The 24,208-nt window shown below is 51.0% G+C and overlaps 1 protein-coding gene across 5 annotated transcripts; it reads right to left on the minus strand.

The window, feature by feature from the left end:
* Nucleotides 1-5: 5 nt before the first annotated feature.
* Nucleotides 6-22,296, minus strand: DGKA (diacylglycerol kinase alpha). 5 transcript variants are annotated; one of them, XM_065934958.1, is made up of 25 exons: nucleotides 22,215-22,296; nucleotides 21,979-22,103; nucleotides 16,436-16,580; nucleotides 15,955-16,028; nucleotides 15,495-15,627; nucleotides 15,168-15,242; nucleotides 14,745-14,794; nucleotides 14,098-14,172; nucleotides 13,788-13,907; nucleotides 13,569-13,683; nucleotides 12,441-12,529; nucleotides 12,196-12,315; nucleotides 11,920-12,018; nucleotides 11,657-11,740; nucleotides 11,398-11,471; nucleotides 11,051-11,125; nucleotides 10,570-10,655; nucleotides 10,392-10,481; nucleotides 2,238-2,398; nucleotides 1,919-1,983; nucleotides 1,599-1,689; nucleotides 1,114-1,312; nucleotides 876-996; nucleotides 623-683; nucleotides 6-368 (listed from the first exon to the last, which is right to left on the minus strand). In XM_065934958.1, the coding sequence occupies exons 3-25, from the start codon at nucleotides 16,497-16,499 to the stop codon at nucleotides 285-287; spliced, it is 2,205 nt and encodes a 734-aa protein (XP_065791030.1). In that variant the 5' UTR covers nucleotides 16,500-16,580; nucleotides 21,979-22,103; nucleotides 22,215-22,296; the 3' UTR covers nucleotides 6-284. The 5 variants fall into 5 exon arrangements, with proteins under 5 accessions (XP_065791030.1, XP_065791029.1, XP_065791031.1 ...); XM_065934957.1 differs by lacking the exons at nucleotides 21,979-22,103; nucleotides 22,215-22,296 and adding an exon at nucleotides 21,182-21,283; XM_065934959.1 differs by lacking the exons at nucleotides 21,979-22,103; nucleotides 22,215-22,296 and adding an exon at nucleotides 17,136-17,201.
* Between the last annotated feature and the right edge of the window lie 1,912 nt (nucleotides 22,297-24,208).

A 24,208-nucleotide genomic window follows, 5' to 3' on the forward strand; every position in this document is an offset into this window, starting at 1 on the left:
CTTACTTAACAGATATCCCAGTGAGGAAAAAAGTTCATTTTATTCAGATGAGGCACTTTCAATGTATTATTTGTGTGTGTGTCTGTGTGCGTGTGCGCGTGTGTGCGTGTGTGTGTGCGTGTGTGTATGGGGGGTAGGGGGCGAGGTGCGGGATAATAAATACTGTGAGGGTGGAGGAGCGCCCCCTGAGCTGGCAGGAGGGTGTGGCAGCAATTCACAGAGCCTGGGTGGGACAGTCCGGGGACAAGGAGCTGCACAGCTGGCTGGAGGCTGAGATGTCCCCATCAGCACAAGAACCCAAAGAAATTGGAGGAGCGAGGCGGTGGGCCCACGAGCATGGGCATCTGGTTCCTGTGAGTGATCTTGATCTGGAAGGGAAGGAGCGGCATTCAGAGGCAGGACCTGGTGCCTGGGGGCTAGAGCAGCAGAGACTTGGGGGGAAATCTGTCCAGGGTCCTAGAGGGGCCACAGTTGGAAGGCCAGGGACTGAGAAATCAGGATTTAGGAGGAAGGCGCATGGAGAACTTGAGGCCTCAGAAGGAAGTGAAGAATCCATGGAAGGGAGATTGAGGACCCACAGAGCCCGGGGCTTCAGTTTCTGGCAGGCGTAGGCAATACTCACTGTACAAGGTGTCTGCATCCAGGGTTCTCCGTCAATTTGCATGGGGAGGGTTTTTGTGGTGCTGTGTAAGGTCAAGACAAATTGGTGGCGACTTCTTTGCCAGCTGAGTACCACAACTCTGTTCCCTGGTTGGCTCTGGGCCCCTCTGTCAGCAAGGAAGATCTGGGACAGGCCCTCCCTAGCGTTCCCATAACCTGGCTGCCTTCCTGGCCCCACTCCTTCCCTCAGAGCCCCCAGCTGGAGTTTTTCTTACTGGAAGGTGATCTCAGAGCACTTGGCCAGCCGATGTCCAGCATTCTTGAGCTTGGTATAGATCTGGCCTATCTCAATTGCACCCTCCAGCCCCACTACTTCCAGCCGCTTGTCACTTAGGTCTGCGGGGCGGGAAGTAGGGAGACAGGTTTTGTGGAAGCAGTGTGCCACCAGAGCCACACCTTGCCCTTAGTACCCCCAGCCACCCCCGACTCAGCTCCCAAGGCGGCTCCCCTTACCCGGCACGCAGGTCTTCAGGATGTCGGGGTCGGTGATGACTTTGGCGGCAGCACCCAAGGCCTGGTTGATCCCGTGGACGTCGCCGTGCGGCCTCTTGGTGTCGCCCCAGAGGTTGGAACCACCGTGCGTGCTTGGGATGTTCAGCACTGCGATGCCTTCTAGGGACAGGCTGCTCAGGTCCAGGGGTTTCCCGCAGATCTGAGCCGGGGAGAGCACACAGCCTTGCCTCACGGCATCACCACGGCCGTGCCCGCTCCCTCCACCGGGTAACACACAGGGAAGGCTAGGAGGTGGAGGTCCGCGAGGGGTGCAGACAGTGAGGGACTGGTGTTTCCTGAGAACTTGGGAAATCAGGGTTAGAGAACTGAGAGGTCAGAGTACAGGTTCAAATATGGGAGTTCCTGGCGGCTCCTGTGGAGGGCGAGATTATTAAAGAGACACAAGAAGCCGAAAGGGATGTGGGGTGAGCTCTCAACACACCCACCTCAACGGTCAGAGATTCCTCCAGCTTCTTGCACGTTGAGAAGATGGATTCAGAAGTGGCAAACTCGAAGTACCACAGCTTGTTCTTCATTCTGTGTTGGCCCCAACGCCAGGCCCAGGAGGGACAGGACAAGTTACAGTGCTGGCAGAGGTGATTCAGTGACAGGGAAGGCCATCAACCCCCCAGCCGCGGTCCCAGTGGGAGCAGGGAAGCTCGGTCAAGGGGCTTCCTAGGGGCGTCACCGCCCATCGAGGCACGGAGTCACGCGTGGCCAAGCTGGTCCCTGGCACTGCGCGTGCCCGCACTCTCCCTTCCCTCACCTGCTGTTGAACTTCTCAGGATACTTCTCCCGCATGAGGTGGAATCGGTGAGCAATAGAGGCATCCTGGGGGTCCAGGGCAAGTGAGATCAGAGGCTGCCTCCTTCCTCAGCACAGAGCCCTCTCTCTCTCACTCCCCAGTTTGGGAGTGATACGCCCCGCCTTCTCTTCTTGCAGTTCACACCACGAGCCCCCAGCTCCTCATCTCCGTGCCGTGGCTCCCTTCCCCTCCACGTCCCTTTTCTGCCCTCTGCGAGCTTTTCCCAGCTTGACCCCCACTCCCCCCGCTCCCTCCCCTGCCCATGCCCCACTCCACTGACCACACCGATGGAGAAGTAGTTATTGATGATTTGAAAGGGGACTGGGTCACTCTTCTCTTCAGTTTGTTGGGGTATCACCTCCACAGACCATCGATCCATATGTACCACCTTACTCGTCTCTAAATCCTTGAGGATCTTCCCCAGATTCTGTCCCTCATACCCTAAGGATGGGGGAGAAAACAGGTTAGCACTAAGCCCTGGGTCCCAGAGGAGGGACCTCCTCTAAGCTCCCAGCTCCACAAATTCCCAGGGATACTGTGCTCCTGTGCTGCAGACCCTGCCGGCCCGCAGCAGACAAGGGCAGGGAGCTCAGCCACGGCTTCCGTGACCCAGTCTCAAGGCCAGACACGTGCTGACCCTTTTCTGCACACGGTCACTGCCGTGGAGGGCGACAGTGTCACTGCGTGTGCACACCTAACAACAACGCCAGAGTTCATCTGGACGAGTAAAGACAATCGCCAGGAAAGAGAAAAGTGCTGAGAAGATGAGTGATGGGTGGGAATGATCTTTCTCTGATGCCTTCTCTTCTCCCAGACAGAACACAGCATAAAGCAACAGTATCAGAACAGGCTGATACTGGCACAGTGAATAGAATAAAAAGCTCAATAGTAAAGAACAGAGCGCCCCAGAAATAGACTCGAGTACATGTGGGAATTCAGTGTATGATGACATTTCAAAGAAATGGGAAAAGAAAGATTATTCAGTAAATGGTGCTGGATGTAGAAGTAACAAGACCTGATACTTAAATAAATTCAACATGGGTCAAACAATTTAAATGTAAGCAAAATTTGTGCTAGCAGAAAACATGAGTGAATGTTTTATCATCTTTGAGTGGAAAAAGCCTTTCTAAAGCATAGTGCAGCCTAGATGGGCGGGGGAGAATGGCTACGTGTGTATGTGTGGCTGAGTCCCCTTGCTGTCCATATGAAACTATCACAACATTCTTAATCAGTTGTAGGCCATAAAATACATAAAAGTTTTTATTTCATACATATTTTTATAAAAATATAACTTTTATTTTATAAAATAAAAAATTTAAAAAACATAGTACAAAACTTAGAGCCAAATAAGAAGACCAATAAATACAATCACATTAAAATTAAATTTAAAATTTCTGAAATCAAACAAAAGTAAAGCAAATATATTTGGAATTTTCAAAATTGCCATAAAATAAACAGAAATAGTCCTGACCAAAAGAAAAAAAGGCCCAAACATACAGCTTCTGTATCATTAAATAAACACACAGCTTTAAAAAAAGACAACCTGGGAAAAAGTACCTGTAGCACATATAACAGACTAACTTATCCAACATTTGAAAAGTACTCATAAAACACTATATTCAAAAAGTCAATAGAAAAATGGGCAAACAACTCAAGCCAATCACAGAAGAAAAAACATGCACGGCCAGTATGCCTATTACAGATGCTTAGTATTACTAATAACTAAAAGAATTGTAAATTAAAACTGTAAAGTAGTTAACTTTTTGTTGCCTATCAGATTGACAAATTATAAAGAGGATGAGAAAACCAAGTGTTAATGGGATTATGAATAAACTGGCACTCTCCTCTGCTGTTAGTTGGAGCATAAATTGGTATTTCATTTTTGGAAAACCATTTGGCAACTTTTATCGAAATGTTATCAAAACATATTCTCTGACACAGCAATTCCATGTTTAGGAATTTTCCTCCAGAAACACAAATATACAGAGATGGAGGCACAAGGATTTTTGCTGAGGTCCTCACTCTCTAAAACAGCAAAAAAAAGAAAAACAAAAAACAATCTAAATATCCATTATGAGGGGAAAGCTATATAAATTATGCCAAATCCATGCCATGAAATAATGTGCAGCTATTATAATCTGAATCAAATCTCTAAGAAATAACTTGGAAAGTTCTCCAAGACATATTCAAAGAAAAAAGAAGCACCAGGGCAGTGTGCGATCCCACCTCTTTGTTTAAAGCTCTGCGTGTTTGTGTAACACACAGAGTGTGTGTAAACACACACACACACAGTGCAAATAGGGAAGAGTGGTTATCCCTGGGGAGGAACGTGGGATTTGGTGAGCGGGTAGGGAAGTGGAAACTTTTATGTGAAGACTCACATATTTTATTTTGTAAAACCTTTCACAGTGAAAATGTACTGATGCAATATTTGTGTAATTTTTAAAAGATAAAATAACGAGTAAAATGTTTATATTCTTTGAGCCAGCAATTCCACTTTTAGAAATCTCTCCTAGAGAAATTCTCACAGCTGTGTACAGAGATAGATTGTAGCATGGTATGTGATTAAAAAATTGAATGCTACCCAGATGTCTATCAACATGAGACTAGTTACGAAGCTCCCTGGCGGTTCAGTGGTTAGAACTCGATACTTTTACTGCCAAGGCTCAAGTTCAGTCTCTGGTTGGGGAACTATAATCCTGCAAGCCTCATGGTACGGCCAAAAAGAAAGGGGGAGGCTACTTAAATAAATTATGGCATATTCACACAATGGAATGCTGCTCAGTAGTAAAAAAAAAAAGTGAGGCAAACCTGACCATATTGAAATGTGATAACTAAGATGAACCATTTATTTAAAATATAAAAGAAAAACATCAATACAATGATCTTATTGCCTAAATACATATTAGTATGTGTCTAGAAAGAAAAACATGGAAGAACAGACTCCAAAACTTCAGGGAGTAGATTCCAGGGAACTTCATTTTCTTGGCAAGTGTATCTGAGATGTTTGATTTTTTTTTTTTGGCCACTCTGTGCCAGGACATGGAACTTCCCTAATGAGGGATTGAACCTGTGCCTCTTGCAGTGGAAGACTAGGTAAGTCCTGAATTATCATTATTATTATTTTTTTTTTTACCACGTGCATGTATTATTTTTGTAATCAGGAAAAGAGACGATTAAAAAAATATCTTCACTTCCTCACATTTCATCAATGGTTCAACCCACTATAATTTGCCTTTCTCAATACCACCCTGTGAAACTCTTCTGGCAAAGACTGCCAGTGATTCCTGCCAAAACCCACAGTATATCTTCAGTTCTCATTTTAATTCATGAAACTCCTCACTTAGCCTCTAAAATACCACCAAATTACAGAGGACCTGTTCTGTTTTTTCTTAGTCTCTGTGGTAAGCAAAACAGTGGCCCTTCAGGGACGTCCACAACCTAATCTACAAAATTGGTGAGTAAATGGCAAGAGAGACTTTGCAGACAAGATTAAACTAAGGACTCTAAGGTGAGGAGATCATCCTGGATTATCTGGCTGGGCCCTGTGTAATCACAGGGCTCATTGTAAGTGAAAGATGGCTACAAGAGAGAAGTCATGGAAGGAGATAGGACAAGAAGCAGAGCTTGGAATGATAACACTGCTGGATGGAAGGTGGGCCATGAGCCAGAGAATGCAGGCAGCCTCTAGTAACTGGAAAAGGCAAGGCAAGGGATTCTCCCCTAGAGCCTCTAGAAAAAAATACAGCCCTGTATTATATTGGAGTATAGCAAATTAAGAATGCTGTGATAGATTCAGCCATATACATACATGTATCCATTCTCCCCCACTCTCCTTCCATCCAGGCTACCACGTAACAGTGAGCAGTCAGTTCCCTGTGCTATTCGGAAGGTCACTGCTGGTTATCCATTTTAGACACAGCAGTGTGTACATGTTGATTTTAAACTCCCTGTCTATCCCTTCCCCCAACTCTTCCCCCCGATTGCCGTAAATTTGTTCTTAAGTCTCTGAGCATGTTTTCACCCCTGCCAAGATTTTAGCTCAGTGGAAATGATTTTGGATTTGTGGCCTCCAGAACTGTTAAGACAATAAATCTGTGTTGATTTAAGGCACCATGGTGATTTTTACGGCAGCAACAGGGCACTAATACAGACTCCTTTAATAATTCATCTTCTTCTGCTCAACCTTTAAATAGAATGTTTACCAGGACCTGGCTGTCCTTATCTACCGTCTCTTCTTATCTCTCTCCCTGGGTAACTCATCTCCTCGGAGGACATCAATTATCTCTTTGGAGCAGATGTCTCTCAAACACATATCTTTAGCCCTGACCTCTCTCCCAAATTCCTAAAGTCAAGTTCTAACTACCCACCACACATCTCCATCTGGGGGCTCCACTGATAGCTAAATTCAATATACCCAAAACAGAATCTATCTTTCTTCCTTAAACTGGTCTCCTTCTAAATTCCCTGTCTTAATAAATAGTACCCCCATCTGCTCAGTTCACAAACCTAGAGAATGTCTTAGACGTGTCTTCACCTCATCCTCCACCGCCTGTTAGCTCCCAAGGCCCGTGGCTTCTGCCTCATGACCCCACCGGTCACGCTGCCTTTGCTTCTGTGTTCTCTCCTCCTGCCTGTGTGTTGTGCTCAGGGCCCGACTCTGCGCGGCCCCAAGCACTGCAGCTCCCCAGGCTCCTCTGTCCATGTCATTTTTCAGGCAAGAACTTTGGAGTGGGTTGTTACTTCCTCCTCCAGGGGCTCTCCCCAACCCAAGGACCCAACCTGCATCTCCTGTGTCTCCTGCATTGCAGGCACATTCTTTACCCACTGAGGAATCAACTAGACTACTGCAATTGAGGTATTGCTTCCTGCCTCCAATCCATCCTCCATAGAGCTCCCATCGCAGTATTCCTTTCATCAATCCCTCTTCGAATCTTAGGATTTTTTTCAATATCAACACAAATTTTCATCAGTGCTGTATTCAAATAACTATTTTCACGGTTCAGATGGAATTAGCAGAAACTGCTATGAGAATCTCATTTGTAAAGCACAAAGTGAGAGGACATCCCTGGTGGTCCCAGGGCTAAGACTCTGAGCTCTCAATGCCAGAGGCCCGGGTTCAATCCCTGGTCAGGCAACTAGATCCCGCGCCACAGCGAAGGGTTCGCATGCTGCAACTAAAGATCCTGCATGCCACAACTAAGATTGGGTGCAGCCAAATAAATAACTAATAAATAAAATAATTGTATGGTTCTTTAGGAAAAAAAGAGTGAAGATTCAAAGTTCATGATTTCAAAGAGTCTAATATTGCAATGAAACCAAAGTCAGGAATTTCCCTGGTGGTTCGATGGTTAAGAATCTGCGTTCCAATGCAGGGAACACGGGTTTGGGAAGATTCTTACACCTCAGGGCAGGTAAGCCTGTGTGCCATGCCGCAACTACTGAGCCGGCACCTAGAGCCCCTGCTCCACAAGAGAAGCCCTGCAATGAGAAGCCTGTGCACTTACACAACTAGAGAGTGACCCCTGCTTTTGCTGCAACTAAAGAAAAGCCCAAGCAGCAACGAAGACCCACAGCAGCCAGAAAAAGGAAAAAGGACTCAATGCAGCCAAGTAAAATAAATAAATGTTTGGAAAAACAGTCACTGTAATGAAAAAAGAAACAAAGTCAGATGTTGAGAATTTAAGAATACCCCTCCAAAAATGGTCATATGTTTACATACAAGGTTCAAATTACTATATACAGAGATATTTCTACTTTCTGGAATAATATTTTATATGAAGAGTAATTTTGGACTTCCCTGGTGGCACAGCGGATAAGAATTCTCCTGCCAATTCAGGAGACACGGGTTTGAACCCTGGTCCAGAAAGATGCCCCATGCCGCAGAGCAGCTAAGCCCACGTGCCACAACTACTGAGCCGTGTGCTCCAACCACTGGGTCTGTGAGCCACAAGCGCTGAAGCCGGTGCGCCCAGGGCCTGGGCTCTGCAACCACGATGAAGAGTGGCCCTGCTCGCTGAGACTAGAGAAAGCCCTAGCAAAAGCAACGAAAACCATGCAGCCAAAAAAAATTCTATTATATACGAAGTAATATTACATACTACTGTGAGGAGAAGGGGACGACAGAGGATGAGATGGTTGGATGGCATCACCGACTCGATGGACATGAGTCTGAGCAAACTTCGGAAGTTGGTGGTGGACAGCAAAGCCTGGTGTGCTGCAGTCCATGGGGTCCCAAAGAGTCAGACACGACTGAGCGGCTGAACTGAACTGATAGAAAGTAATATATATATCTCTATATACCTATATATATATATCTTTCATGAGTTCCTGAGTTCCAGAGCTCCCCGTGGTTCCGGGATGGCACGATCTAATGCCTCAGAGGCTAGAAAGGTAGAGTGTATGAGTGGCAGGGAGCTGAGAGGATTATGGTGAATTGAAGACTACGTGACCCACTTTTGGATACAGCCAAGGTCAAAAAAATGTACAACTTTGCAAGGCAAACATGCTAGTGTGAAACGGACGAACCATGTCTGGGCTGCCAGCCTTCAGTCATGGCAGGATGAAGTCAGACAGTCCCCAGCACTCATGATCCTCCGTTACCTGACCCTGCTTGGGTCAGGCCTCCTCTTCCCACAGCCCGCTGCGCGCCAGTCACAATGGACGACTCACACTTTCCAAAGTGCACCACCACCTTGTCTGGCAGCTCTGCTGGTCTTACACAACTTGTTTCACCTGGAATACCTTTCTCTCTCCTGAGCAAGCTCCCATTCCATAATCTCCTGTGAGATCTCAAAGCTGGACTCTCAATCCAAAGGCCTCAACTCCAAGACAACTTCCTCATTCCAAGACAGTTTCAACCTTTCCCCACACTGACCTCTTTATCTATCAATACCACCCCTCAAACCTTCTCTTTGAAGGGATAGGAAAACAGTAGAAATGGGAGAGCCTTTAAGGGAATGTTGCAATAGACTTGGGGAAAAAACTATGATGAATGAATGAATGATTTCTTTTTTTTTTCTTTTTTTGAGAATGGAATGTAGTTTATTACACCGACGGGCCCAAGGCAGAGTCTCCTCTTAGCCAAGGACCCCGACCAGTTTTTGTGAAAACCTTACATACCCTAAGTGTACATGCTCAAACCCACCTCCCCAAATTCTTTTAAACTAGTCAGAACAAAGGAAAAGAAAGATACAATCAAAGTTAACCCATGATTCGTATGTCTTGAACCCATGATTCATATGCCTTAGGCCTACATAGTTAACAGTGGACAATTATCAGTAAGCCTGTGGTCATACCCCAGTAAGCATAATAGAATTTAAGATTCTATTTGGTTACACAGATAATTAGGGTATTGAATGAATGATTTCTGATTATAGTTGACCTTTGAATACCATAGGGGTTAATCCGAGTATAACATAGTCAGCCCTCCAAATCCACTGTTCCTCTGCATCTGTGGATACAACCAACCATGGACTGTGCAATCCTGTAACACCTACTACCAGAAAATATCCTCAGTAAGTGGATCAGCACAGCTCAAGATCATGCTGTTCAAGGGCCAATTGTAATTGGCTGAATAAACCAATGCGCCACAGCCAAGTTCCCCACTAGCTCCATCACTCAGAATCTGGCTGAGCTCTTATACACAGCCCTTACACATAGCTCTTTCTTATCCTCACATTTCCTTTGATTCGGAGCTCTAAGACCTGGGAGAAACAAAAGAGTATTTTCAAGGTGATAGGGAAGAGGACGGTCACCCTTGACTCTTCTAAGTTCAGACTGTCACCCTTGGCCCTTCAGGCCCTTGGCTTCTTCCAGAGCCCTCTTCCTTTGAGACGATCTACTTTAGGACCCATCTACCTGTGCCTCTCTTCTCCACCAACACTTTTTCTTCACCAGATGCCTAAATGCTTATTTTAAATTAAAAAAAAGATAAAAGTCTTGGCTGCTCCGCACGGCATGCGGGGTCTTAGCTTTCTACCCAGGGATTGAGCCTGCACCCTGTGCGGTGGGAACCTGGAGTCTGAACCACTGGGCCAGCGGGGAAGGCCCCCAAATGCCTTCTCTATGTGCCTTCCCCTTCCTACCCAGCTCCCTCACCCCTGTGCTTAGCTGCTCAGGCATGTCCGACTCTGTGACCCCGTGGTCTGTAGCCCGCCAGGCTCCTCTGTCCATGGGGATTCCCCAGGCAAGAATACCGGAGCGGGTTGCCAGACCCTCCTCCAGGGGATCTTCCCAACCCAGGGATGGAACCCAAGTCTCCCGCATGGCAGGTGGATTCTTTACTGTCTGAGACACGAGGGAAGCCAACGATTACTGCAGGGGGCAGCCTATCCCTTCTCCAGGGGATCTTCCCAGGAACGGAACCGGGGTCTCCTGCGTTGCAGGCAGACGCTTTACTAGCTGAGCTACCAGACAGTTTCTAACCACTTACCTCCTCCCCACCTTAGGCAACGAGCCAGATCATTTCCAGTGCCCAGGGGCAACACAGCAACAGGAGGCACAAAAGGCAAGTTGGCTTTGTCTGGGGAGGCAGGTGGGAGACGGATGGAGAGTTAGCTCTGGAGGGCTGCTGCCCCTGAGCCCCGCCTGCAGCCTCTCCCTTCACTGACCAATGGACTCTAGAATCCAGCCTACTGTGCCATCTCCGCCGCACACCAAAATCCTGTAATCAGGAACGTCTCTGAAGAATCTGAGTCTGAGACAGAAGGTGAAAGGGAAAATGAGGAAGGACACCAGGACCCAGGCTACCCAACTCTTGGGACAGGCAAGTAAACACTCATTGTCTTCATTCCTTACAAGGCCCTTTCCTTTGTCAAGGGACTTGTGTCTATTAAGGCCAGAGAAAAAGTACAAGCTTGTAGCCACTCCTCAGTGAAGAGAAACAGACATCTCCTTCCGTTGAGATGCAGACCAAGGTGAGCCAGGGAATTCAGGGTCGGGGACGCCCAGCACAAGCAGCGTTGTGCAGTCTGGTTTTCTGGGCTCCCCTGGCCCTTCCCTCCCAACATGCACTCTCTCCTGCTCTCTTCCAACGTCCACAGACAGGCAGACACACACAAGCCTGTGATACAGCCCCCAATCTATCCTTACCCTGGCTCAGGACCATCCTTTAGGAGGTTGAACACCTGTCGAGGGTTCAGCAGATACTGGAATTTCCAAAGCACCCTGTGTGGGGAAAGAGGAAAACTCGTGGAGGGGATGGGCATTCTGTACGCCACTCTTTTTTGGCGTGGCGTGCAGAACCTTAGTTCCCCAACAATTGATGGGATCCCTGCCCCCGCAGTGGACGCTCAGAGTCTTAAGCACTGGGCCTCCAAGGAGGTCCCTACACTCCCCACTCTGAATGTCCTTGAGGCATGTCCCCTCCATACACACAGATTCCCAACCTCTGCTGGTCTTCCCCCCGATTTCACAAAGGCTATTCTGTCTCTTCTCACCTCTCGCCTTGCTTCCCGCCACTCTTGGGGTTCACAAAGACCAGAAGTGGGTGGGTGTTAGAAACGGGATCAATCTGCATTGAGGGAAGAAAACAAGGATAAGGAAAGCAGGATTTTGTCAGTGAAGATGGACCCTGGAGACAGGGGCAGCGGGCTGACTTCCCCCAGGAGGCTTTCCCCTCCACTCCCAGGCAGCAGGCTCCAACACCCAGGTTTCCTCCCATGAAGTCCCCACCACGAAGCCCTCTCGGCCCTGTACCCGCAGAGCCTCAGAAGTGCTCAAACTTAAATCATCCACAGTCTTCTGGCTTATTTTGCTAGTTTTACGCTCCTGTCCAGAGGCCTAGGAAGGGAAGGAGGCAGAGGGAAGGAATACTGGATTGTGCGACTGCATAAACAGATGAGAGTCTGACTTGAATCCTAGAGATACAGGCTCTCTGCTCTAAGCGACACTGTGTGTGTGCGTGTTTAGCGTGGGGAGGCGCTCCTGCTCCCCTCCCAAGCGCGGCCCAAGAGCCTCACCAGGACGCTGGGGTAGATGGAAGACGGAGGCAGGATGTGGTCCCGGAGCAGCCCACAGTCACACTCCTGGCCCAAGGCTGGCAGGCAGTCATCGTGGATCTGAAAGAGCAGGCAGGCACGGAGCGGTGAAGGGACCCCACCGCCTGTCACCGCCGCGGCTGCGGGACGTGGAGGCGGCGGGCGGCGGGGCGGAGGGCCGCGGGCGGGCGGCGGGGCGGCGGGGCGGCGGGGCGGAGGGCCGCGGGCGGGCGGCGGGCGGCGGGGCGGAGGGCTGACCTCTAGGTGGCACCACACGCAGTGCAGGCCCGCCAGGCTGTGGTAGATCCGGATCTTCTTCTGGCAGCGGTCGCAGCGGCCGGACTCGCAGCCGCCGCGCACCCACACGTGTGACTGCACCTGGGGGAGAAAGGCAGCCTCGTGTCCGGGAGGGTCCGCGGCAGGGCCTCGGGGAGGTCCTCGGGAGGGGCCTCGGGAAGGTCCGGGCGGCGCCGGGCCAGGACCGGGCGCGCGGGGCCACTCACCCCAATGTCCCTCCGGGACTTGGCGTACGTGCTGACCTCGCAGGGCAGGGCCTTCATGGCGCAGCGGTCGTGAACCACGTACCTGCAGACTGCGCCGGAGGGGAGAGCTCAGCCCCAGCGGCGGCCCGGCCTGCCCTCGCCCGGGCGCCCACCGCGGCCGCCGCCTCGCCCCTGCCGTCAGCGTGCGGCGCAGAGTTAAACTTCGGGGCGGACTGGGACGGGGACTCGCCCCCAAGACCTGGGCCTTTCGCTCACTCTTCCCCCTAAAAGAGCAACTGTACCAAACGCTCACCCCCACTCCACTCACGTGTCAGAAACTGAGCTGGATGATGGAAAAGGACGCCCAGATAAAACACCACCAAAAATAACAGCTACTTTTTATTGCAGACTTAATAGGAGGTACATGAACTGAATGAGGTTCTTTTCTGGCATCAACTTATTTAATGCTCATATTACCTCACTTTCAGTCGAAGAAACTAAGACTTAAAGATGTTATGGGCTAGACCTGGACGCAACTTAAATGTCCATCTATAAAGATGTGGTACGTATATACAATGGAATATCACTCAGTCATTAAAAACAATGAAATAACGCCATTTGCAGCACCATGGATGTAGAGAGCATCACACTGAGTGAAATAAGTCAGACAGAGGAGAAATACTGCATGACATTCCTTATGTGTGGAATCTAAAAAGAAATGATACAAATGAACTTACAAAGCAGAAAGAAACTCACAGGCTGAAAACGAACTTGCGGTTGCTGGGGGGAAGGGAGAGTTGGAGAGTGTGGGAAGGTCATGTATACACGGCTATGTTCAAAGTGGATAACCAGCAAGGGCCCACTATGGCTCAGGGAGCTCTGCTCAGGGTCATGTGGCAGCCCGCATGGGACGGGCTTGGGGGAAGCATGGATACACGTCTGTCTCGCTGAGTCCCTCCGCTGTCCACCTGAATCTACCAGAGCATGGTTAATCGGCTGGATCCCAATACTAAATCAAAAGCTGGCAAAAACACATGCCATGTGGCTTTCCCAGGGCCACACACCCAGGCACTGGCAGAGCCCGGGACTCAGACCCAGGTCCCCGGAGCCGGCTGCCCCCTGCGCCCGCGCTCCGCGCCGCTCACTCACGGTTGCAGCTCAGCCCCTGTTTGCCTAGGCCGATGCTCGACTCGCAGAGGTTGCAGTAGACCGGCCGCGGGAACCGCTTGGGCCTCCACATGTGCTGCCCGTCGTCCTTCAGGGTCTGGGAGGGAAGAGCAGGCGCGGGGCGGCCGAGCCCTGAGAGCCGACTCCGGCAGCACAGCCCGAGCCGACTGTCTCCCAGCCTCACAGGCCTCCCCTGCTCACCATCTCCAGGCCCAGCAGCACGAGCAGCGGCACGGTGGTGGCCCCGGCCCGCAGCCACTCAGCCAGGGAGACAGCGCCGCTGCCGTCATAGTCAATCTCTTTCATCATCTGCTGAAGAATCTGAGCAGAGAAGGCAGGGAGGCAGGCTTGTGGGGTGAGCAGCCCCCCACTTCTGCCGCCCCCTAGCATGCTCAGCCTAGCCATCCTAGTCGAGGGCAGCCAAGCTGCCTTGTCAGAAATGCGGGAGGACAAGTCAAGGACTGACGAAGGAGGAGGTGTAAGAAGGGACATGCGGGAAGAGCTGCCTTACCGGCCTCAGCTCAGACACATCCCAATCCAGGTATTCCGCCATTCGCATCATCTGTATGATGATTCTGTCCACTTCCTGGGGGCCAAGAGGGTAAGAGCCACAGCCATATCCCGCCTCACTACCACTGTCCAAACTCTCCTCTAGAGACCGAGGCTCCACCCGCAGACCCCCGCATCCTCAAGTGCCTCTGTCAAGTAAATGAGTGCCCATGTGTTTATGTTTGCAAGGGAGTCCCCAGATCATGTCTCCAGCATCCGCTTTTAGGGGTCAAGAGCGTGGGTTGTGGTTGTTTAGTTGCTAAGTCATGCCCGACTCTTTGCGACCCCATGGACTGGAGCCCACAAGGCTTCTCCATCCATGGAATTCTCTACGTAAGAATACTGGAGTGGGTTGCCATTTCCTTCTCCAGGAGATCTTTGTGACCCAGGGATCGGACTTGAGTCTCCTGGACTGGCAGGCAGATTCTTTACCGCTGAGCCATCAGGGAAGCCCCACGAGCTTGGGATCTACTCCCAGATTTAGTCCTGGAAGACTCATTTCCTCCCTCTAGCTTCCTCTTCTTCTCGAGGTCCTGGAAGAGCTGGGGCGGGAGGGCGCAGACAGACGGACACACACTCCCCTGCCCAGCACACAGGCCCCCAACTCACTGAGCTGTCCAGGATCCCGTTTCGGTCCGTGTCATATAGCTTGAAGGTGACTGTGGGGGGTTTTAGGGGCCGGGGTCAGTTTGTGAGGGAGATCCAAAGAATTCATAACCGAACACAGGGGAAACAAAGAGATAGGAGAGACTGGATGAAGAACCCAGGACTTGGGACTGGGACTAAGACGGGGACAAAAAGCGAGGGGAAACAGTACACACCTCCCAAATCCCAAGAACATCCTAAGTCACCCGCATGAAAATATACAAGACGTGGGAACTAGGGTGACTCTGGTGGATGGCATTAAGTGTGAGGAGTCTGGGGAAACAAAGGAAATGGGGCCCATTCTCTGACCCCACCTTTGTCTGGCTAGGGAATACCCTCTTTCCCTTCACCTTTCCCCCCCTCTCCCAGTCCAGAATGGCAACTCACACTCTAGCTTGTCTTCCGGCCGGCCACCCTCCAGAAGAGAAAAGTAGCAGGAGACATCACTGAGACACACCACATCTGGTCACAAAAAATGCAGCAGATCTGAGGCTGGGGCTCCCTCCATCTGGCTCTTCTCCCTTCCTTTGTTTGTTCCAACTCTGCTTTCACCTTTCACCTTTCTCCCTCTGGCTCCTAGACCAGCCTGGCTACCCCCTACCTCCTCCTCCCACCACCTTGCCCCCAAGATGTGACTCAATTCAACTCTCACTCCCAAAACTCCCACATAATTTGACTTTTCTTCAGCCCAGTCCTACCTACATGGGACCATACCTTCTCTTACAGTGTCTTCTATGTAGTGGCCAGTCTGGAAGGACTGAAACAGTGCCTGGCTTAGGTGATCTGGGACATTATCCACTTCCAGGTAGATTTTCAGGAATTGCTGGAACCCCTCGTATCCAATGGCCTATGATGAGAGCAAGCATTACCCCAGGGAGATCTTCGGGATGGGAGCTGGGGACTGCTTTGGGAGTGGGGGGGACATGACAATAAATGCAGAGTTGAGAAGCATCCAAGGCAGGCGTGTGCTGTATTGGGCTAAATCTTGAGTTCACAGAATCTCTTGTTTTGTCCTAAAGCAGCAGCTGCAGTAACCATGGGTGCTGGCAGAATCTGGAGAGGGGATAGCAAGGGTTCGGCCAGAATCATCCTTGGAAGTTGGGCATCCCAATCGAGTAGCAAAAACAAGGTGGGAGGAGTTGGTGAAGGAGACGATTTCCCAATGGCCACTTACATCTCCTTGGAGATATTCAGCCATTTCACCATCCTCAAAGAGCTTCAGGACATCACTGACCTTTTTGGTGGAGTCTAGGGAGTGAAGAGAGGGAAGATTCTGGTTCAGATTTCCCTGCCCTCTGCCAGTCACCCTCCAGACCTCCAACAGGAAAGGAGACTCCAGTGAGACGAAAAAGAAATTTCAAGAACAAAAGAGAAATACAGAGAGAAAAACCTTTCAGATCCTCCAGAGTGGTTGCCCTCGTTACTTCTCTTCTCTGAGATCTGAAGCAGGCAGTTAAGATTCAGAGAAGGTGGGTAGAAGGCTAAGACCCCAGGTGTCTCCCCATTTGCCTCCCCGCCTTCTCCCAGTCAGGCGTATCTCAAGAGCATCCACTCTCAAGGCCACTAGGGAAAAGGGGGGGAGCTGGGGGGAGCGAGGAGGAGGGACTGTCTAAGGGTAAGGGCTCCAGGACTGAGTGATGAGAGGAAAGACTCACACTCCATGTATTTCTGCAGCTGGGCAAAATCACTGGGGCTTATGAGGCCCCTCTCCTTGGCCATCTTTCTTTTTTTAAGGATGAACACAAAGGCAGCTTGGTTGTGGTACTTGCGGGGCTTGGAACTTTGCTTCCAAGGGTAGTTCTGGAAGAAGAGGACAAGAGCATGCGGCAGGACTGACCAACTCTCCGCGCCTCCCCGCTTCCGTCTGGTGCACTCATGCTCCACTCCTGCCTCCGCTCCTGTTCCTGCTGAGAGCCTCTCCAGGGCCTTCCTTGCCCTCCGCTCCCCTCCTGCCTCCACTCCCGGACACTGTTCTGTGTGTTTCTCTGACTCATCCTTGCCTCCGTCGCCAGCGTTTCTGGCTCCTCCAGCTCTCTGATTTCTCCCCTAGTCTGTCTAGATTCACCTCTTGACCACCCTCACTCCCCCGCCCCCGCCCCGCTCGCCCAGGCTGGTGTCCCGGTGGGGGTGGCCTTCAGCCGCTTTTCTACCTTTTCTCCCTCCACCCCCAGTCTCCGCAATCTCAGTTCCCCGGCCCTGAGCTCAGGGTGGATCCCGCAGCCCCGGCCCTGCGGTCGTTCTCACCGAGATGGCCGCACGCCTCCCGGGCCACGACCCCATCTCGCTCCGCCTCCAGCCCTGGTCCCCGGCCCCGCTCGGCCACCACTCCCGGAGCCACCCACGCCCCGCAACGACCTCTAGCGCTTCGGACGCGCGCGACACAGAACCAGCTCTCGCCGGGCCCCCAGCCCCAGCCCCGCCTGTCTGCCTGCGTCCTGCGGAGCTCCACTGGGGAAGGGCGGGCCCCAGGCAGGAGACAAGCGGGAGGAGGGAGGGGAAGAAGGCGCTGAGCATCAGCTCCAGGACGGTTGTGCGGAGTGAGGGAGCTTTGTTTCCACCCTGCTAGGTAGGCAGTGTTTGGGGAGCCCCAGCATTCAGCTGTGGGCCTCAGGAACCAAGGAGGAGCCATCAACACGTGGATCATGGTGACCACTGCTGGCCCAGGGGCCAAGCTGCAGGGGGCAACTTGCCTTGAGCATTCAGTAACAGTAGTTACAATAATAAATTACATTAGCATAGTACACACCTCTTTGGAGTCAGACAGAACTGGGGTTAGTCATATGGGGATTCCATTCTCAGCTCTGATACCATCGTGTGACTTGGGCAAGTTATATCTATAAAATGGGGAGAATGATGTCTACTTTCATAGTTGCGAGGATTAAGTCAAACAATGTATGAGAAAAGAAAAGAAAAAAAGAATGTATGAAAAGTACCTAGTATAACCTGGCATATATAGAAGGTCTACAAGGAATGGTAGTTACTACTGTATTAAGAAGTAAAATCAAACTCTATAAGAAATCATTGGTATAGCCATTCTATAGATGAAAAAAACTGGAGCTCAAAGAGGTTGGGACTTCCCATGGCAGGTGACAAGTGGAGGCCTCAAGGCTCCAACCCAAGAACTGTGTGCGTGCGTCCCCCCTTGCCCCCCACTTCTCCCCACACACACCCCCGCCTCACTCACTGCTCTCTGGTCTCACTGCCCTCCTTTCTGTTCCTCAAGCACTTGAAGTTCTTCCCTGCTCAGGGCCATGAGACTTACTGTTCTGTCTGCCTGGAACACCCTTCCCTGCTCTTGGCAGAGATGACTTCTTGCCTAAGCTGAAATGTCAGCTCCTCCAAGAGGCCTTTCCAGATCATTCTGTCCTAAGGTAGGCCCCCTCCTTTACACAGCACCTTCCCCTTGTTCCCTTCACAGAACTTACCGCGACTGGACATTATCTTGCCAATGTATTTGCTTCTTTGCTTACTGTTTGTCCTCTCCTACCAGAATGCAAGTTTCACAGGGCAGGAGCGTATCAGACTGGTTCACCAGTCTGTCCTCAGTACCTAATGCCCATCGTGTTTTAGGTGTTCCGTGACAGTTGTACAGATGGTTGTATCGAGTTGGGGAGTCATATTTGGGGACTATTAATCCAAAGATGATGAATGGGATGCTAGAGTATCCATCTGGACAGTGAGGGGATATGAGAAAACGTGGAGCACATATGGTGGTGGTGGTCGTGTCTGACTGCAACCCTATGAACTGTAGCCCTCCAGGCTCCCCTGTCCATGGATCTCCCAGGCAAAAATACTGGAGTGGGTTGCCATTTCCTCCTCCAGGGGATCTTCCCAATCCAGGGATCAAACCCAGGTCTCCTGCATTGCAAGCGGATTCTTTACCACTGAGCCACTGGGAAGCCTGGAGCACATATAGTAGGTGCTAAATAATTATTTGTTAAATGGTGAATGATGCTTAAAAGCCACTTACTGTGGTACTCAACCCAAGGCCCTAACCTTCTGTCTCACTTCTGCCCACTTATTTAGGGTTGTTGGGGCAGGCTTAAGGAGGCGGTTAGGGCCCACTAAAATTTCTTTTCTGATGATGGAAGAACCTTCTCTGCAGCCTCTGCCTCTGGGACATCTCTGCCACATATCTCCACATATAGCATTCCTATTCTGGACACTCTCTGGGAACACTTAGAAGCAGGTACTGAGGCACTAATATTCTGAAGAAAGCACTCCACCCATCTGGTCCTTTCAATGACTATCATCTAACTTCTCCTGCCAACAGATCTAATGAATACATAATTGTCTTATGGTTAATGGGGCCTGTATGGCTTAATTAGCCTCTGATTACCCCTGGGGATTCTTAGATGGCTCCAAGGTTCTAGGAAATGGAATCTGAGAGAGAAAATGACTGAGTGAGCAAGCAAGGGGCCAACAGGAAAGGCACAATACTCCTCTCTTGCCTGTCTTTTCAAACCCTCCAGGTCTTAAATGTAGTATATAGTAGAAGTTAAGAGAATGGATTTTTTAATTAGATAGACATGGATTAGAATTCTGGCTCTTGAATGAGTTATTTCATCTCCCTGAACCTGTTTTCTTATCCGTAAAATGGTTACCTGGAGAAATCAGTCACCACGTGGAGATTAAATAAGGTAAAACATGCAATATACTTAGCAAACTGCATGGCACAGAGAAAGAACTCAATAAACACTAGTTTGTTGTTATTATACAAGGGTATTACCTAGAGAAACATATTTGAAGATTAGGAAAAATGATGCCTTGGACCCAGGATGGCATAAATTCCAAGGGACCCCCGGCGGCAGTGAAGCCTGGGTGTACCGCTTCCCACTTGTCTGTGTCTCAGGCACAGACGTGTAATATCAAGATCCTGCACTTTGCTCTGGGAGGGTGAGGAGGTGGCTATAGAAGCTAGATGATCAGGGTCCAACGACACCTCTGGGCTGAGACCTTGGACATAAAGCCTCCTGGGATTTTTTTCAGGTGTCCAGGGCCTTAAAAATCTGAAACAAGTCCAGTTTTGTCCTGCTCCATCCCAACCCTGAAGCTATAACCTGGGCTAGTCCAGGCGAATGCTAGCGCTGGGAGGGTGGGGTCTGCTGCCCGCCTGCCAGCTATTTGTGACTCACCCTTCCCTTCCCTTCTCTGGTTTCCCTGCCTGCCCCTACTAACTTGGGGTGAGAAAGTAAGAAGTTGACATGGAGGCAGAGAATCCTAGAACATCCTCTGAGCGGGGAGGCACCAACTCTCTTATCTTACAGAGGAGAAAACTGCGGCCCAGAGAGAGAACACTCTCTCAAGGTCACACCCAGACTCTTGACATTCCGTCCTTAGTCCATTCCATTAAATCTTAGTGTCTCTGGTCTTCTTCTAGATCTTATTTTAAACATTAAGTATCAAAATTGCTGGTAACCGAGAGATAAATATGATTTCCAAAGCCTGTGCTAACATTTAAAGTTTCTTTTTCACTTCAACACTCACGGCTCACATTCCAAGTCATGTAGGTTTACCACTACCCAAGAAGCAGCTATGTCCCCAGAATACTCAGGAAGAAACCCCAAGGGGCAGGCACCCCTCTTTGACTGCCCAGAACAGATGACCTGAACTTCTGAATCCCTTAGCCATTCCAGAGCTTGCATCCTCCTCCTCTTAGTGAGGATTAAGGGAGGGTCGCTTCTTTCCTGCCCATCCTTGCTATCAGTGGCCCCTGAGAGGGAATCATTTGGCTTGAAGCCTTAAAATTTGTTAAGCTTCCACAAACATCGCAGACGGTAGTGTTGTCTGATTAATGGGGTGCTATTTCTGTGGGGCGGGGGGAGTGTCGCTGTGTAGTACAGGAGGAAGTTACAATGTTGGCATGGTTGGGGGATGTGGGTTCATGTGGTTAGGAGGTTGGGAAGATGCCCGGTAATATTTGCATGCCTTCCTCCGTAAACCTCATTTTCCCAATTTAAAGGTGAAAAGTGGGATTCAGACCCGGGTAGTTTCAGAAACTTCCCGCTGACAGGTGTAGAAAGGAGAGAGGTGGGGAGCTGGGCACCAGGAGGCCAAGTACCCTTCTCCACCCGTGCAGCGCTGCGGAGGTTCCAAAGCGGACTTTCCTCCGACTCGGGTCCCTAGGAGCCAGCTTCAGCATCCGTCCGAGTGATCAGGGACCGGAGAGATGGAGGGGAAGGCATGGGGAAAATGCTGCCTATGGGGTTCTGGGCCAACCCTCATGCTGCCCCGGCTCCTGGCGCAAAGCTTTCTAGCTACCCACTCCAGCTGTCACGCTTCCTCCTTCTCGGCCCAGCAGCCCTACCCCAGCCCGTGGGGCGTCCCCTCCCGCGGCCTCCGCCCCGAGCCGCTCGAGTGCGGGAGGGTGGGAGGCGGCGCGGGGCTCGCGGGGTCTCTACCTTGCATGCGGAGGGCGCGCGGTCGGAGCTGGAGCGCCGGCGCGGGAGCAGGAGCCCGAGCGGGGCTGGAGGGGACGGGCCAGGCAGGCGCGGCCGCCGCGGGGCCGCCCCGCTCCTGACGACACAGCTGCCCGCCCCCCAGCCCGGCCGGCCCGCCCGCCCGCCAGCCGGCGCCCGGCGCCCCCAGCTCGGGGAACTTGTAGTTCACCAGACCCGCCTTCCTCCTCCCCCGACCCCCCGATCCCCAGGGCTCTGGTCTGTGCCACTTTCTCCACATTCCAGCGCTGCTCGTCTTCCCGCCCCGGCAGCAGTTCTGTCTGTGCAGTGACTTACACCCTCTCCCCGAGCCCCAACCCGGGGAGGCGAAGGCAGAGGAAGGGGAGGGGAGCCCGCGGATAAGGCAGGCTGGCAGTTGCCCACCCAGCCACCTCTCCTAAATGCTGCCGCAGGGGGCCTCCCTTCCCAAGTCCTTTCCGTCCACCATGGGTTGAATTTATACTCGGGAGATGCCCAGCAGCAAGGCCAGAGTGCCAAACTGCACACCCTCTGCCCACTCTTCCCTGCCACCGCGGGCTCCACGCTGCCCGACCCCGTTTGAGATAACCTGCCCACCTTGGCCTCCAGTTTTCTCGCCTCTGTTAAACCCAAACCCCAGCTGTCTCAGATTTGTTTTCCCCAGGCTGAGAACAACTCCTCTCAAGACCACATTCCTCCCTTCATTCTGGGGTCAAGGTTCAGGTGCAAAGAGCATTTCCCTGTGTCCACCCTTTCTTGGTGCCCTAACCCCCTCACTTTACCTGCTGGCCTTGGCAGGTGGTGTGGAGGCCCTGGTCAAAAGTCGGGGTGAAAGATCTTTTCAGCTTCTCCTGTCTGGAATCTGCTCCGAGTTAAGGCTCTTGGGGCAGCATGGATGGTGGTGAGGCTGGTAGAGCAGGGGAGAACGACAGAGGCCTAGGGACTCTCTGGTAGGAACTGAGGACCCAGGCATCCAGCTCCCTGGCCCCGCCCCAACCCCCGTCTAACCCCCTCCTACCCTTCATTGAAGTAGGACACAGTGACAAAGGCTTGAGTTCCTGGAATCTTCACTTTTACACCTGGTAGTAGAGAGTGGGGAGGGGGGAGCTCTGATTGGAAGGGTGTATTTGGGTGTTGTGTGTGTGTTGCGCGTGTAAGTACACATATACACACGTGTAATATACACATATTTTTGGTGGGGGTTGGAGAGGAGAAGGAATGAATACATGAGGCCCTCTAGTGGAAACAGGGATCTAAGCAGCTCTTGACTTTTGAGACTTGGAAGAGAACCCTCCATTTTTGTCAGAAATATAGCTGCTGAGTAATAGGGTTTGGAGTATTATTGTTGCATCTGAACTGGAGATCTGAGGTAGGGAGTGGAGACGGCCTGTCTCTCTGCTCCTGTCTCCCCTCTAACCTTAAAAAGACAAGAACCCTGCCACTCCCTATCCTTCGTCTCTCCTTCCTACATGATCTCCTTAGTCATGGAATCGTAAGCACTTTGAAGGATTATTATACATCAGGTCCGGTACTTTGTTTTGCAGGACAGCCAAAGACATCGATAGCCCAGCTTAGGGACTGCCCCAAAGAGCATGGGTTAGCCATCCTGAGTGATGTAAGAACAGCCCCCCAGCCCCTCTTCCAATCAGTTCTATGCCCCTGTGCCCCGCACCTAGGAATCCTGGCATGATGCTAATCCTCAAGGAGCCCAGCCTTCCTGGCAGTTAACATTGGTAGTGCTAGCACCCTATGCACGTCTGTTTTTCAGTCATGCTCAGCTACGTTCCTACACGAAGTTAAAGATCCTCCTTTTAAGACATTTTTTGGAGACTTCAAAGTGGGACTTGAGATGACGCCTCTAATAAGGAACAAGACGGAATCACTTATACTCTGGGCTTGAGTTGTCTTCAAGATCTGTGCTCCATCATACCCCAGTAACTTACTGGTGGGGGTGAGAGGAAGAAAGGCCAAGAAAGATCTAAGGAGGAGGCTTCTGATGCCTACAGCTCCAGGTGCTCATTTCTTTAATCAACCACATCATAAAAATCAGAAAGAAAGAAACCGCAACGAACAAAGGGAAAGGAAAAAACAACAGCCGAGTTCTCCCCAGCCTCTCCGTTCTCTTCTTCCTCCTGGGGGGCGGGGGAGGTGGCACATCCGGGGTTCAGGGCTGGGTCCCAGGCAGGTCTGCTACGCAGACAATTGAGTTTCACTTCCTGTCAGTCCCAGAGCTGAGACAGGATGTCTGAGGGCACAGTGGGGGGCCTAGGGTTGGGTGGTCAACTGGAGCCACCTTAGGACTGATTCTTGCAGAAAGGACTCCTCAGACAGTACAGGCAGGAACAATGCATTCCTCTAGTTTTGCAGGAACAATGCATTCCTCTAGTTTTTAAGAGACTTCATCTCACTCTTACCTTTAATCATTAGTAACAGGGTTATGGAAAGGAGATCCCGCAGGGCTGAAGCACGGTCGGTGAAAGAAGAGCAAGGGTTAAGGACGGCAGTGTTGGAACACTTGCAATGACTATGTGTTGAATGCATATCAGTTTTTACACGAGTCTTTTTGAGATTTTCTGGGCTGGGCCTCTGGTGGAAGTCAGGAAGGTGGAGTATGGGAGAGAAGGCAAGATGTGACCCCATAAAAGTTCTGAAGCTTCACTTCAAAGCTTTAGTAAATTCCTAGTCATCCATTGCTCTCAGCTGGGTTTTTTGTTTTTCCAAGTGGGACATGCAGCCTAGTGTTGGAGGTGGTCACTTTTTCTGTTGGACATTAACCTAGGCCCAGGTGGGTATCTGGAGGAAGATAAAACTGTTGATGAGGAAAAAACAACACGGCGGGTGGGGGAGGGCAGGGCAGACACCTGAGCAGAGGAGGGGAGCCTGTAGCCGGCCCCTCCCAAGCTGCGGGGGAAACGAGTTTAGCAGGACTTAGCCCAGAAGCAACACGAGCTGCCGAGAACAGCGGGGGCGGGAGAACATTTGGGTTCCTAAAGAAAAGGCAGACTCGGGGCC

This window comes from Muntiacus reevesi, chromosome 4 (assembly GCF_963930625.1).
Source record: "Muntiacus reevesi chromosome 4, mMunRee1.1, whole genome shotgun sequence".
In the NCBI taxonomy this organism is placed as follows: Eukaryota; Metazoa; Chordata; class Mammalia; order Artiodactyla; family Cervidae; genus Muntiacus; species Muntiacus reevesi.

Coding starts and splice junctions, on each gene's coding strand:
- DGKA (XM_065934955.1), bottom strand. CDS start 17,060: ATGGGGTCGTGGCCCGGGAGGCGTGCGGCCATCTCG. Junction 1,984..2,237: donor ACTACTTCTCCATCGGTGTG/GTCAGTGGAGTG, acceptor CTGGACCCCCAG/GATGCCTCTATTGCTCACCG. Junction 684..875: donor TGCTCTGAGATCACCTTCCA/GTAAGAAAAACT, acceptor GACCTTACACAG/CACCACAAAAACCCTCCCCA.